Source organism: Priapulus caudatus, unplaced genomic scaffold (genome assembly GCF_000485595.1).
Source record: "Priapulus caudatus unplaced genomic scaffold, Priapulus_caudatus-5.0.1 Scaffold494, whole genome shotgun sequence".
Classification (NCBI taxonomy): domain Eukaryota; kingdom Metazoa; phylum Priapulida; class Priapulimorpha; order Priapulimorphida; family Priapulidae; genus Priapulus; species Priapulus caudatus.
The window spans coordinates 165,948-180,446 of record NW_014577555.1 but is presented as its reverse complement, the minus strand read 5'-3'; the positions used below and the strand labels follow the sequence as shown (position 1 = coordinate 180,446).

Here is a 14,499-nt window from a genome sequence, read left to right as displayed (position 1 = left end):
GCTATTCAGCGTAATTAGAATAATATATTATGGATGTGCCATGCATACATGGATGTGCGTGCGTGATTGGTCTATGGTGGTAGATAGCCACGGACGTCACACTAACGTACACTGACGTCACGACCATACTTTGGTTCATGGAAACATATGCCCACCAGCCGGCACGCCTATGCCGGTTCCGGCGTGCACCGGCCGGTAACAACCACTCCCACCGGCCTTGCCGGCGTGACACTACACTGGCGCTATCGAACGCTCCACCGGCCGGCTGCCCTCATCCGGCTTGCCGGCACATCAATATTCTATCTACGCGGGGCGCCGCACCACTAAACTTAGATCCTACTCTATACTACGCGGTTATACCCTTATATCAAGACCCCGGAATCAATTCCTATAGAAAACCCCATCATACAAATTATGACGTACATACACTTTCCGCGACCCGGCTTGCTACACAACTCGGGCCTCGCCACACAAGGCTGCTCGCTACACTATCAAACCTTTGTTTTGGTGATTATGAGCGCAGAGCTTTGCGGTAATTAATTAACGTTAAATTCTAACGCGCATTACAACGTCAATAGCAAATAGCCGTGCTTCGCACGGAGTTGAATCACACTATTTCTTCAATGCAAAGTTAAAGCTAAAGTGGTTTGAGAGCATCCGACAATCGGAACCGTAGACCTACACAGTTTTGGTGCGCGTGCAGAACCTAATGTCGGACACCGAAGAAAGAAGTAGCCTAGGCTTAGTGAGGAGCTAATTATAAGAACCAATAAGTCAGGAGCTAATTATAAGAACCAATAAACGTGCATTTCTTGTTATCACTTCGACATACGTATATCAGTGTACAGTCACACGTACATGTACATCTCAGTTTATTCACATACGTACGTCTCGTTCTACAGTCTGAGTCACATATGCACATCTCAATCTACAGCCACATCTGGTATAGCTTGTCTCTTTGTAGCTAGTCTCTCACACTGTGTTATCTCGTTGTATAGTTAAAAACCGCCGGAACGAGACAAGATGGCACGGTATATTTACAATTTAAAATATTAAAAATTGGATAAAACCACATTGCTGGTCTTGTGTGTCTATATAACTGGGACAGAGTCCGCCAGGAACTTAGTGAAGGCTCTGCTGATGATATTCCTTATTTCCAGTGGGAGATGACTGTTTTCTCCTGTAGGAGTCAGTATGTCTATGGTCCTGTTAAAGTGTGGTGTATCTGTTGTAACATATCCAAGCTCTATGGTGTCGGTAAGAGTCTCTCTGTTGTAGTTTAGTAACGTACATTGAAGTAGTTTGTGTTCGACTGTCTCTATTACTTGGTCGCTTGCACACAGGGGGCTGTCAGTTGCGCCAAGCTTGTACTGATGTTCTTTAAGCTTTGTGTGGCCCGTTCTAATGCGGTTGACATTGCATTCAATTGCTCTATCTGTATTGCTTGCTGCGCACGCTTTTAACTGTGACTGAGGGCTTGTTCTGGTAATAGGTCCTTCCTGTTTCCGATATATCCCACCGATGTTGCCATTTCCGTATAACTGCTTTCCTGGTCTCTCCTTTTGCCTCTAACAGAGACAGGGGCGCTTGATGTTCTGCATCCTCTATGTCTGCTGCTTCATGAGCTGCTATTTTCGTCTCTGCGCACGCTAACTCGTTTGCTGCCAGTCCCGCATGACCAGCAACCCAGCAAATGTCGACGTCGATTTCCTTGTCGTAGAGCTGTTGTACACGTTCAAGGATGTCCGAACAGAGCGATGTAAAGTTGTTATGCTGGGTCGAATTTGATACTGTCAAGATGGCACTTTGACAGTCTGAGAAGATTCTAATGCCTGCAATGTGGTGTGTAGTAGAGTAGTTTACGGTGAAGTCAACTGCCAAGTAAATTGCATAGATTTCTCCATGGTAACTACTACTTTTCTTGGACACAGCTTTCCTGATAGAGGATGGTTCACTGTCCATACCGTTCGCGTAGATAATAGCAGACGCTCCACACGGGCCAGGATTACCGAGTGCTGATCCGTCAGTAAAGGCGATGATCCAGTTGTTATCGGTCTCGCTGTTCTGTTGTTGTGTGATCTTCCGGGCCGCGGAGGCTTGTATGGATGTTCTGGTCTTACTGTTTCCTAGTGTTTGCCAGGTGTTGGTGGCTCTTATAACGATGGATGAGTGCATACGTTCCGTCAGATACACTAGTTCGTGATCGACCCGCCTCGGGTCGAACTCTCTGCACAAGTCTTTCACGGCCATTTTTATCTGGTGCAGCGGCGTGAGGATACGGTGGTCCATGTAGCTCCTGTCATCCAGGTGCTGCAGCACCATGGACCTAAGATGGTTGGTGTGTGGCTTCCTATGGATGCGTATAAATTCCTGTGCGAGTATCTCCTCGTAGCGTATTCTGAGCGGTGGTACGTTGGTCATCACCTCCAGGGCAGCTGTAGGTGTCGAATTTAGGGTCCCTGATGCCCTGAGGAGTGCAATCCGCTGTACCCTCTCCAGTTTCAGAATTTGGTCTATGGGAGCGCAGCACCAAACTGGGTATGCAAATTCGAGTAGGGGGCGGATACAAGCCTTGTATAGGGAGGCCCCTATTTCCATCTTTAGGCCCCCAATATCGGCCATCAGTGCACTGATTTTGGTTAGTGCCCCCATTGCTCTCCTTGCTGTGTTATTCGTGTGTGTCACGAATGTCAAATGTTGGTCTAGCATGACCCCTAGGCAAACTTTCTCACCGACTTGTTTAAGTGTTCTGCGTTCCACTTTGATGTTGATTACAAGTCCAGTCTTTTTAGTGAAACAGATAACCTCTGTTTTGGTGACATTAATGTTAAGTCTCCATTTCTTGTTCGACTCCAGGATCTGAATGACTTTTTTCTTGCATGTCCTGTTCTGCCTCGGAAATATCGAGGTTCTTGGTCCACGCGAACAGGTTATCGGCATATGATACTCGTTTTGGTATTGCGATTGTCATTTCCCTGATGAAGATGAGGAAAAGTATCGGGGAGATAACTGATCCTTGAGGTACACCCAGATCTGTGGTGATCCACGTCGATTGGAAGGAGTTGATGAGATTCCTTTCCTTACGCCTCTTGAGGTAGTTCGCCACATACAGTAGCATACGGCTTCTGATTTCCGCTGTCCAAAGTTTGTGGATTACCCTTACGCGCCACACGCTGTCAAAAGCCCCCTCCAGGTCAACAAACGTAGCCACCGTGTGTTCGTTTCTCTTGAAGCCCTCTAAAATGTCTAAAGCAAACGTAAGGATCGCTTGTGTGATATTCCGGTTGCGTCGATATGCAAACTGTAGAAGGTTCATTAGTCCGTTTGCTTCAAGATGCCATACCAGATGACAACAGATGATACGTTCCATCAGTTTTCCTACCACGCTTGTCAAGCGGAGAGGTCAGCTTGCTTTTTATACGTGGTAATACGTTTTCCCGGGTATAGGTATATAAATCCTGTTCTCCTCCTTCCACATGTCTGGTACTATGTGATCTTTCTAGCAGATCTGGAAAAGTGTGTGGAGTGCTTCGCGAGTCATATCCCCCGCCTCCGAGATCATTCGGGGCAGCACTGCATCTGGCCCTGGTGCCGACTGTATTTCCATCATCTTTATAGCTGTATTGACTTCATCGATGTTGAGGTCTGTGTTGTATAAATCTGCTGTGTTGGCAGTATTGTGTTCCTCCGTTATGATCTGCTCTGTTTCGGTGTTGATTTTATCGAACCAGTCCTTGTCAAAGCTGTCTTGTGGTACATGTGTTCTAAGTATAGGAACATCCCGCATCCTGTTGGAGATTTCCTCATCGTCAAAGGTGTATTGTTTAGTCGGAGTGGTTGTACAACTGATGTGTTGTTCCCTTTAATAATTTTATTGATCTTTTGCCACATATTTCCCCCTGACAGAGTGATCTCCTCGCTGATTTTGTCCATCCATTCCTGTTTGGCGATGTTGTATGCCTCCATGAACTTAGCGACTACTTCTTGTGCACGTTTTCAGTTTTTTGGGTCTCTCCGTTTCCTGTACCGGTTTCTGGCCACTTTACATTTCTTAAGAAGTGCTTTGACAGTGTCTGTCATAAATGGCTTAGAGTGTGAGCATACTTTTTTTCTTTTTATAGTAGAGTTTGCACAGTTTATGATTGAGTCTGTAAACGACCTACATACGTCCTCCGCCAGAGTGTCAGTTGTGATGGCTGTAAGCCAATTTTCCATTTCAGTGTCGATGCTGGTTTTTCAATTCTGCCAATCAGTCTTTTCCAAATCCCATCTGGTCTTTGTTGGTTACCTGGTGTTCTCGTATTGCAGTATTATCGGCGAGTGGTCCGAGTTCACTACTATCTGGTGGTCGACGTGCCACTTGCCAGGACAATGTACGCCTCAACTAAGAGTGACGTCCGGGCACTGCTGTGACCCCCGAAGATCCTCGTTGGTGTGCCGTCATTCAGGATACTGAAGCCGTGTGTCACAGCAATCATTTCCAGCTGTTTCCCAAGTGTCCAAGCTATCCCAAATTTGTTTCCATTGTCTCATTGGTCACATCGTGCATTGACGTCCCCTGTCAAGATGACGGGTGTGCTCTGTGGCATACTGTCTATGACGCTTTCCAGTAGCACTAGGTTTGCTCTGTTACCTGGTCGTATGTATACTGATGCCACGAGTATTCGCTGATTGGAAATACAGGTTTCAATCCATATTGCCTTAAGATTGTCCACTTCGAGGTCAAATCTGTGCACCGCCTTAATGTTTTTGCTAACAAGTATGGCCACTCCTCATCTGTTGTTTCTTTTCCGGTTTTTCCAGAAATGTGTGAAGTTCTTTACTTTTGGTTTGTCATCTGTGTTCCATGTTTTCGACAAACATAGAATATCCAGTTTGCTAGTAGCAGCGTAGTTTCCTATGTACCGCTTCGATGTTGATATTGCTCTGGTGTTTAGCTAAAGCAGTCTCATGTTGTTCAGAAAAATAGTAACGATGAGAATCACGGTTGTCCTTATACCTGCTACTTGCTTCATAGTTGTGTTAGGAAGCAATTTCACATCATACTCTGCGAATAGATCTGACTTGAAGATTTTGTTTTATTGTCAGAAAGTTCTTACATTTCGCCGAGTCTGCAAAATGTTCTTCTTTCCAGTTTACGCAATGTATAGGTGCGTCACAGGGTCCACTTTCCCTATCGTGTTGACTTCCGCATCTAACGCAGGCCGCGTTGAGTCTGCAGCTCCTAGCTATATGTCCATAAGTCTGACACCTGTAACACCTGATTACTTTATTAGCCCTTTTTGGTTCACACGGCAAGTTGTTGCCACACAGTTCAACACCCGCGCCTAGAGTCTGTGTTGCCGTGGAGCTTCTGCTAAAACATACACTTACTACGGGCAGTGGTTTGGTGGTATGTCGGTTCCGGAATCGTTTTACTGACCCTGTTTCCTTGTATCTGCGCGCAAGTGCTTCTACTATCTCTCTGTCCGTGAGCTTGGTCTCAACGTTCCTTACCACAACTGTGTTGAGCAGTGGTCTACTTGCTGGTATATGTGGCTGTATGTCTGGCGAATCAAATGCTCCCTCTGGCCACCTTTCTAGAGCAGTCCTTTCGTCCTCTTCCGTGTGCAGCTGTAGACAAATACCCCCTGCAGGAAGCGGGTATGCGTGATATACTCTTAATGTTGGTTTATGTTTGTATACCTCAGCCAAAATACTCTTTGAGTGTTGGTACTTGACCGGTTCCTGTATGTTGTCAATTACAACAATATATTTGCTATCTTTATCAAATCCCGGATCGGATTGGTCACCGATGTTGATGATTGGGATATCCGCTAGTGATGGTATACCTGTGTTACCTGATAGACTGACCAAGTTGACAGGTGTAGCAGTCTGTACGTTGGTATGTTTATTGTCTGTACTGTTATAACTAGGGTGTGCCGACACTGACTTGGCCACTGTGAGTCGGCTTGAAATTTCAACTCTAAGTGTTATCGATGTTTGTATGTCACTAAGTTGACAAAACAAGCACTTATATGGTAAGTACTTTTCCAAGTTTGTGTATTTATTCAGTTCCCTGACATTAATACCTGCACAAGTGTTGTGCCACCATTGATTGCACTGGTCACATTGCACTTGTGTGCCGTCATCACTTGTTACTGTGCAGGGGCAATTTCCCTTGTCCGTGTCTGTAACTGCTATTGGGGTTGGTCCTCCACGCTTAGTGCGTTTACTTGCCTGTTGCACTGTGTTGGATTTAGCAGCCACTTTACTCTCTGGTGTTATGTCAGGTTTGTTTTTGGCTGGTTTTGGGCTGAAGAATTTGGGGTTTGGTTTACGATTTCTTCTAGTAGTAAAATCCGGAGATGCCATTCGCTAACAGTATACAGTTAATAGTGCTGAAGGTGTCGTTGTCGTATTAGGTACTACAGATATGTACACGAGGTACATATATGTATACACAAAGTATACCAGACTTGTACTACAGAAGTGTACCCTAACCCTAACCCTAACCCTAACCCTAACCCTAACCCAAAACATACCTCATATAAAAATATAAACATAATACTAATTACTAAACAACCTAAAACTACCTCGGGTACATATCTGTAGTTCCTGATACGACAACGACCCCATCTGCGTTAGTAGTTGGGTGATATTTGCTCCCTGTTGATCGTATTGGTGCGCGTATCCACAGTGACACGAAACGAGGCTGCAGCCTACACTGACTATCGAGTCCCATTTGAGCCGTAGTATCTTGGTGTTGGCTCCGAAATGTCAATATATTCAAACTATGAACTACTCGACAAACACGATCAAAACAATCAGTCAATGAGGAATGGCGCTTGTAACAGATTGATGCATACTCGTAGTTATGACGTCACGCGCAACTCGTTGTTATTGTCCACTAAGTTCGCTAAACACTGGTTCGAGTAATAAATTGGGCCCGGGAGATTCTTTCTCTCTGGACATCCATGCCCGTAAACAGTGTCACGCTTTTACATGGTGTCAGAAGTTGTGGTATTTACGCGAGACCATGGAGCATCTTAGGCCTCCAGAACAGGGCAGGTTTGACGGGAATGTCGCAGAGAACTGGAGGAAATGGGTTGGACAGTGGAGGGTCTATGCGACAGCCACGGGAGTCGACAAAAAGCCGGCGGCAACGAGAGTTGCTATCTTACTTCATTGTGCCGAACATGAGGCTCAGGAAATTCACAGCACATTTGCCTGGAATAACGAAGTAGACAAGAAAAGTGTCAACGTATTATTGGCAAAATTCCAGCAGTATTGTGAGCCAAGAAAGAACACTGTGTTCGAACGGTATAAGTTCTGGGAGCGCAACCAGCACGAGGGAGATACTACCGATCAGTGGGTCACTGATTTGAGGACTCGTGCTGCATCGTGCAAGTTTGGAGACTCCCGTGATCTCATGGTCAGGGACAAAATTGTGTTTGGTGTGGCGGATGACAGGATTAAAGAAAGGCTACTTGGGGAGAAAGATCTAACGCTCGACAAGGCTGCGGACATATGCAGGGCAGCTGAGGTTAGTAAAGTATACTTACAGTCTATGAGCGCTAGTAGTAGTGCTATGGCTAGCGTGCACGCCTTGCACAAAACCGCGGGAAAACAGGCTTGGCACAAGCAGAGCGCGGCAGGTTCCCGGGCAAGCCAGAAAGTGCACAATCTCACGGAATGCAAGTACTGTGGCATGAAGCATCCATCGAGGAAGTGTCCAGCATATGGAAAGACATGTATGAAGTGTCATAAGAAAAATCATTTTGCTGTTGTATGCAAGGGTAGTGGACAGAATATGTCAAGCAATGCAACCAAGCAACAGAGCAGTTTACACGGTCAATGCATGACAGCCTGACACAGAAAGGATGCTTGTTTATGGCCCCCCTCTTTTTGTTCGCGTTGTTTGTGGGTTCACATATCACAACAGAGATCGTCTAAGTAGTGTACACATCTCAGAGTAGAGGGCAAACTGATACGCGTTCGAGTTTGGACACCCGGTGTAGAAGCTATGTTCTACCCCCAGTGCATACAAGTCTATGAAGAACGGAATACCATTTGAGGAAAACGAAAACATATTATCGGCATTTGGTGACCACAGTATTAAGCCACTTGGTAAGATAGACGTGCACTGTGGCACCTAGTGGTGATGAACACAGGCTGAGTTTTTATGTCACAGATGCGACTAACACTGCAATTCTAGGTCACCAGGCCTGTCAGACACTGAACTTGGTGTGCCGTGTGAATGAACATCACACATGCTATCACGACCGATCACAAAGAAAAGCTTAGTGATGGAGTACAAGGATGTGTTTACTGGTATAGGTCAGTTTGAAAAACCATACCATATCGAGGTACGCCCAGATGTTCCGCCAGTCATACAACCGAACAGGAAGATACCATATGCACGACAAGAAAAGCTAAAAGAGACACTGGACAAGCTAGAAAAACAAGAAATTGTAGCTCGTGTCGACAGACCAACAGACTGGGTCAACAATCTAGTGATTGTAGAGAAAAAAGACGGTTCCATGCGTCTATGCCTGGACCCGAAGCCATTTAATGAAGCCATCGAGCGTGAGCGATACAGTATACCCACTCCAGAAGACGTCCAAAGCAAACTGAGTGGCAAGGACAGTTATTGGCAAGTGAAGCTAACTGAAGAGTCGTCGTATCTGTGTACATTTAATACACCGTGGGGACGGTATAGGTTCCGCAGAACGCCATTCGGTATATGTTTAGCAAGTGAAGTGATGCAGAAACGCAATGAGGAGACATTCGGTGACATAAATGGGGTGCATGTTATTGCAGATGACATGATCATAGCTGCTGTAGATGACCAAGAGCATGACATGATACTTCGCAGAGTCATGGACAGGGCCAGGGAACGAAATGTGAAGTTTAACAAGGACAAAGTCCAGTATAAGATCAAAGAGGTCAAATACATGGGAAACCTTGTATCGGCTGAAGGGCTAAAACCAGATGACAAGAAAGTGGAAGCGATTGCCAATATGCCACAGCCAGAAGACAAACAGGCGCTGCAGCGACTGCTGGGTATGGTGAAGTACTTAGCATAGTACATTCCGAATGAATCGGATATCACTGCACCGTTGAAAGATTTACTTCGAGAAGGAGTGATTTTTGACTGGCAACCCAAACATGAACAAGCACTGCAGTGGCTGAAGCGTATCTTGACCAGTCAACCCAGGTTAAAATTCTATGATGTAAAGAAGGCAGTCAAGATTCAAGCAGATGCATCACAGTCAAGCCTAGGTGCATGTCTCCTACAGAGTGGACAACCTGTAGCGTACGCATCCCGTTCGATGACGTCAGCTGAGCAGAACTACGCTCAGATCGAAAAGGAGATGCTGGCGATTTGTTTTGCGTGCAAGAAGTTTCATGAGTACATATACGGCAAAGACACTGAAGTGGAAACTGATCGCAAATCACTGGAGGTCATAGTACGAAAACCACTCTGCAAAGCTTCACCTAAACTGCAACGTCTCATGATACAGCTGCAACGCTACACGCTGAATGTACGATACGTACCTGGAAAGTACATGTACATGGCAGATACGCTAACCAGAGCGTACTTGGAAAACACTAACGGCGATGATCAGTCATGTGATGAGGAAGTGGAAGTTATGGTGCATGTGCTCATTGAAAAGCTTCCAGCCTCAGCTAAGAAGATAGACGAGATCAGGTCGGCAACAAATGCTGATAGTGAGTTGCAAGAGTTGAAGAAAATCGTGTATGGCGGTTGGCCCACACACAAGAAAGGAGTACCGGAACAGTTACGTCAGTATCATGCTTTCAGAGATGAGATATATGAAGCCGACGAATTGCTCTTCTTGGGAGAGAAATTGATTGTTCCAGCCATATATATTGAGGAAGGACATGCTGCAGATAATACATAAGAGCCACCTAGGGGGGGGGGAGTGCAAAGCTCGCGAACGATCTGTTATGTTCTGGCCCGGTATGGCAGCGGATATTGAGAACTATGTGTCAAAATGCTCAGTATGCCTTCACCACAAACGTAAGAATCAGAAAGAGCCAATGATTCCTCATGACATTCCAGAGCGACCTTGGCAGAAAGTAGGGGCAGATTTGTTCGAGATAAGTGGGAAAGACTATTTGGTCATCGTGGACTATTATTCGAAGTACCCTGACAAGACGGCAAGCACAGTGGTCACGCACTTTAAGAGTGTGTGTGCCCGCCACGGAATTCCAGAGGAATTAGTGACAGACAACATGCCATTTCAGAGTTGGGTGTTCCGCAAATTCGCGGCGGAGTGGGGGATTAGTTTGACAACGTCTAGTCCGACATACCCCCAGTCCAACGGCTTAAGTGAGAGGACAGTTCACACCATGAAGCAATTGCTCAGGAAAGCTGCGGAGGATGGGAGAGACTCGTATGTAGCTTTGCTTGAGTATCGCAACACGCCTGTGTCTGGAATGACACATTCTCCATCACAACTGCTGATGAGCAGAATGCTACGGAGCAAGCTACCGACAACAGGCAAGCTACTTCAGCCACAGACTGTGCAGGCACGTAGTCAGCTACACCACAGTCAGCAGCGTCAGAAGTTGTACTACGATCGTGGTGCGAAGAGCCTGAAACATCTGATTCCTGGCGACGTTGTTCGAATCCAGAAAGGGAAAGTGTGAGAACCAGCAATCGTAACTGGCACAGCAGGCGGCAATCCACGTTCCTACATTGTCAGCTGTGATGGACACGAATATCGAAGAAACCGCAGACATTTGAGGAAGACGAATGAACCACCGCCTATCATCTTGCCACCAGATGATCAACAACCGTCCAGTCAAGGGTGCACTGTTCTATCTAGTCCGGTGCACACTGTTCCGTCCAACGTAGTTCATGCTGTTCCATCCAGTACAGCACATGCTGTTCCATCCACTACAGCACATGCTGTTCCATCTACTACAGCACATGCTGTTCCATCCACTACAGCACATGCTGTTCCATCTACTACAGCACATGCTGTTCCATCCACTACAGCACATGCTGTTCCATCTACTACAGCACATGCTGTTCCATCCACTACAGCACATGCTGTTCCATCCAGTGCAACATACACTGTTCCATCCATTATACGTATTGCCAATCGCGGAAGGGTAGTAAAGATGCCACAAAAATATGCGGACTATCAGACCTGAACATTGTAACACTTGTAGTTGAACAGTTATTCTAGTTGTGAGTTTTGTTTAGATATATATACAGTTCGTAGTTCGTAGAAAGTTTGTTGATCTAGAACGTTGATTAGTCAGCATCCGTTTAGTTATGCTGGTGCGCTCAGTAATCATTTATGTTTGTCTATTACCTGTTACGTCATAGGTACTGTCGTGACATTTGCAAATACATGTATTCACGTACATAGTAACTGAGAACTCGCTGAACTGAGGTACCATATCTATAGCAATAGAAATAACAAATAAGCATTTGAACCGTAACGATTAATATCTAGCATACAAGTATATGCTGTCTTTATTAGCTCTCACAATGTTTATAAGCATATGGAAAAGGGAGATGTAACAGATTGATGCATACTCGTAGTTATGACGTCACGCGCAACTCGTTGTTATTGTCCACTCAGGTTCGAGTAATAAATGGGGCCCGGGAGAATCTCTCTTTCTGGACATCCATGCCCGTAAACAGTGTCACGCTTTTACAGCGCTGGCCGGAAAATCCTTCTTTGGCCGGAAAAGCCATGCTTTTTCTAGTTAATAATTGTTCGTAGAGATGGCAGCACTTACCGATCGCAATGGAGACACAGACTAACGGAGATAGCATTACCCTTAACGGGTACACAGACTGGACACAACGCCAAAATAGTGTTATGGAATTGAATGGTGGCGCCGCCTAGCGAATGAAGCGGTACACTAAAAATCTGGCTGTGGTGACACACTGTGGATGTGTAACGTTGTAACATTAAAACGTCTCTATCGTTAATTATAATATTTGGATTGGAGTTTAATTATACATTCCTGAATCTAAAAGGTCAAATGTTAGTCTTCAAGTAGATTGTGCTCTATTAAACGGCTGTACATTTATTTTTACATGCAAAACGATCATCCACACCGTATCACAGACTAATGCACAATACAGACATAACATCACAATGCGTAATGTGCACACGGTAGACTGTGCTACAGTCTGTAGTTTAATTTATTCCTCAGTCTGTGACCGGATTTTGTGAGATGTTTGTTTTTTCTACAAACAATAATAATAATATAAAGACGATATAATTTCTATATTTTTTACTCAAATACCATTAATCACATTTATTGCTAAGAAGCTTAATCACAAGTACTGGAGCTTCAGCAATTTACAATTCTGCTTGTTTCTAGGTTCGGAGTGCAGGAGGGTTACTGACTTCTATCAGAGATGAAACTGCATCCTTTCTTAGCCTCTTAAATTTTTGACTTGCCCTTGTGTTTTTAATAAAGGTGGAAGGGATCGGGTGAAGGAATTATGGAAAATAAGGTAAAATACAGACAGTTTGAATTTTTTATTAGCAAAATTATTCAGCATGTGTTGGTTTAGTTTTGATATTGCCATAAGCAATAATGATATACTTCAGTGCCCAGCAGTGAATATTTCTCAACCGTATTTTTCTGTTTATGTATATTTTATGAAATCAAGCCTGGTACATGTATAACGACCCATGAGTCACACGACGAGAAGCAGAGAAAGCAATGTATTTTAGTAATTTCCCATATTAATAATAGTTATATTTTTAAATAGGTACAGCATATCACATTTCAAAGCAGCCAATGATTTTAACCTTGTCAGCTGGACACATAAATTGAGATGCCTCAAAATGATTCTCGCAAATTGGCAGATATTTGCATTGGCTGTCTTTTAACCCGTCAATGTCGGCTCTTCTTATGTTGCAGATCCACTTCCGAAGTCTATGTACATGATCATCTACATGTGTCATATGTGATGTGGTGTATTATTTACAAATTGCATATCGTTTTAACTGGTATTTTTCACAGAACAAAGGGCAGCAGAATTACACAGTTCACCGAACCAAGTAGTGTTTTCCATAACTTTTAACTGTTAGCTTTACAATATTGTATCTTGTATTAGTTTACATTGATATTATGATTACATATAATTAAACAATCAATAAGTACGGTCTCTGTTCGTGTGCACAGCAGTTAGTGAGTCACTGCATCTGTCATTGCCGTTCTAACGAATTTATTATTTGCAAACGTATATAACATGCAACATAAATCTAGTACCTATCATGCTCTGTGGGAAACTTGAAAAACGCTATATCTGGGAATATATCTAGAATATATTATGCAAATGATTCCCGTACCGGTTTGAATATAGACACCCCCATACTCTCTGTGAATATTGAGTTTATTGACGCACGATTAATCAATATATTAGCAAATATATGCGCGCGGAAGTGAATTACAGATGATTAAATTTCTAACATTTTAGATACCTATAGACACATGTCTTAGCTATAGTCTCTGTGAATATTGAGTTTATTGACGCACGATTAGTCAATATATTAGCAAATATATGCGTACCGTAATCTCCCGTACCGGCTTGAATATAGACACCCCCGATGCCATTTCGAGTAGTTGACCGCTTCATTCGCCAGGGGCAGAACCATCGAAACGTTTAACAAACAGGGTATACGAAGTGTCCAGTCTGTGTATCCGTTAGTCTGTGATGGAGACCTGCCGAAGGTGAACCTGCTGAAATGTTGTTGTCGTTGAAATGTTGCTGAAGTAACGTTGTCATGCAAAATAAAGCCTAGTGACCATGAAATTAGTGTATAATCCATTTCCCGAACGTGCGGTCATTGAGGGCGAAATAGCATAGTGAACTGGAGTTTAGTTTGTACTTTATTCGCTGGGTGGCAGCAGCTGCACTACCTTCCGTCCCCGATTATACATCTACTCACTGAGTTCATTAATAGAGCTCAGTGCATCTACTATAGAGGGTTCCGCGATTTTTCATATTACCCACAATGCAACGCCGCCGGCCATTTGGGTTCCAGAACCCAGTTCAGGCATGGTACAAGTACATTGAGCAACGCACCTCTGCTCATTTTATTCGCCTATTAAGCAAATCCATCACAACGCCGCTCTTCTGTGGTGTTGTCAACTGCAGCAATCGGTATCAGAGAGAGCCACACAGCTTTTTTAGGCTGCCTAGCGTGATCACAACACAAGGTAAAGTGACGAGAGACCAGGCGGACCACAGACGTTTGGAGCATTTTCAATAAAAAAGCAATGCTGAATAACCACGAAATGTATTTACTACCAATGTTTCTCTACTCTCTTTCGCCTTGTATTGCCGATAATTACCTGTAAATGCCGGTTAAATGCTCCTCTGCAAGACACAGGTACACCGCACGCCGCTACACATTTACACTTATATACATATCAGGAGTAGATAATACTTAATAGGGAAGGAGTGTGACATCAATAAACAAGGGAAATTCGTCATTTACTAGCCTT

At 44.3% G+C, this 14,499-nt stretch overlaps 1 protein-coding gene across 1 annotated transcript; it reads right to left on the bottom strand.

The window, feature by feature from the left end:
- Positions 1 to 1,431: 1,431 nt before the first annotated feature.
- LOC106810992 lies at positions 1,432 to 2,652 on the bottom strand. The gene has a single exon (XM_014814498.1). The coding sequence runs from the start codon at positions 2,650 to 2,652 to the stop codon at positions 1,432 to 1,434; it is 1,221 nt and encodes a 406-aa protein (XP_014669984.1).
- Between the last annotated feature and the right edge of the window lie 11,847 nt (positions 2,653 to 14,499).

Excerpts from the sequence above, each read along its gene's own strand:
- LOC106810992 (XM_014814498.1), bottom strand. The coding sequence starts at position 2,652 with ATGGGGGCACTAACCAAAATCAGTGCACTGATGGCCGATATTGGGGGC.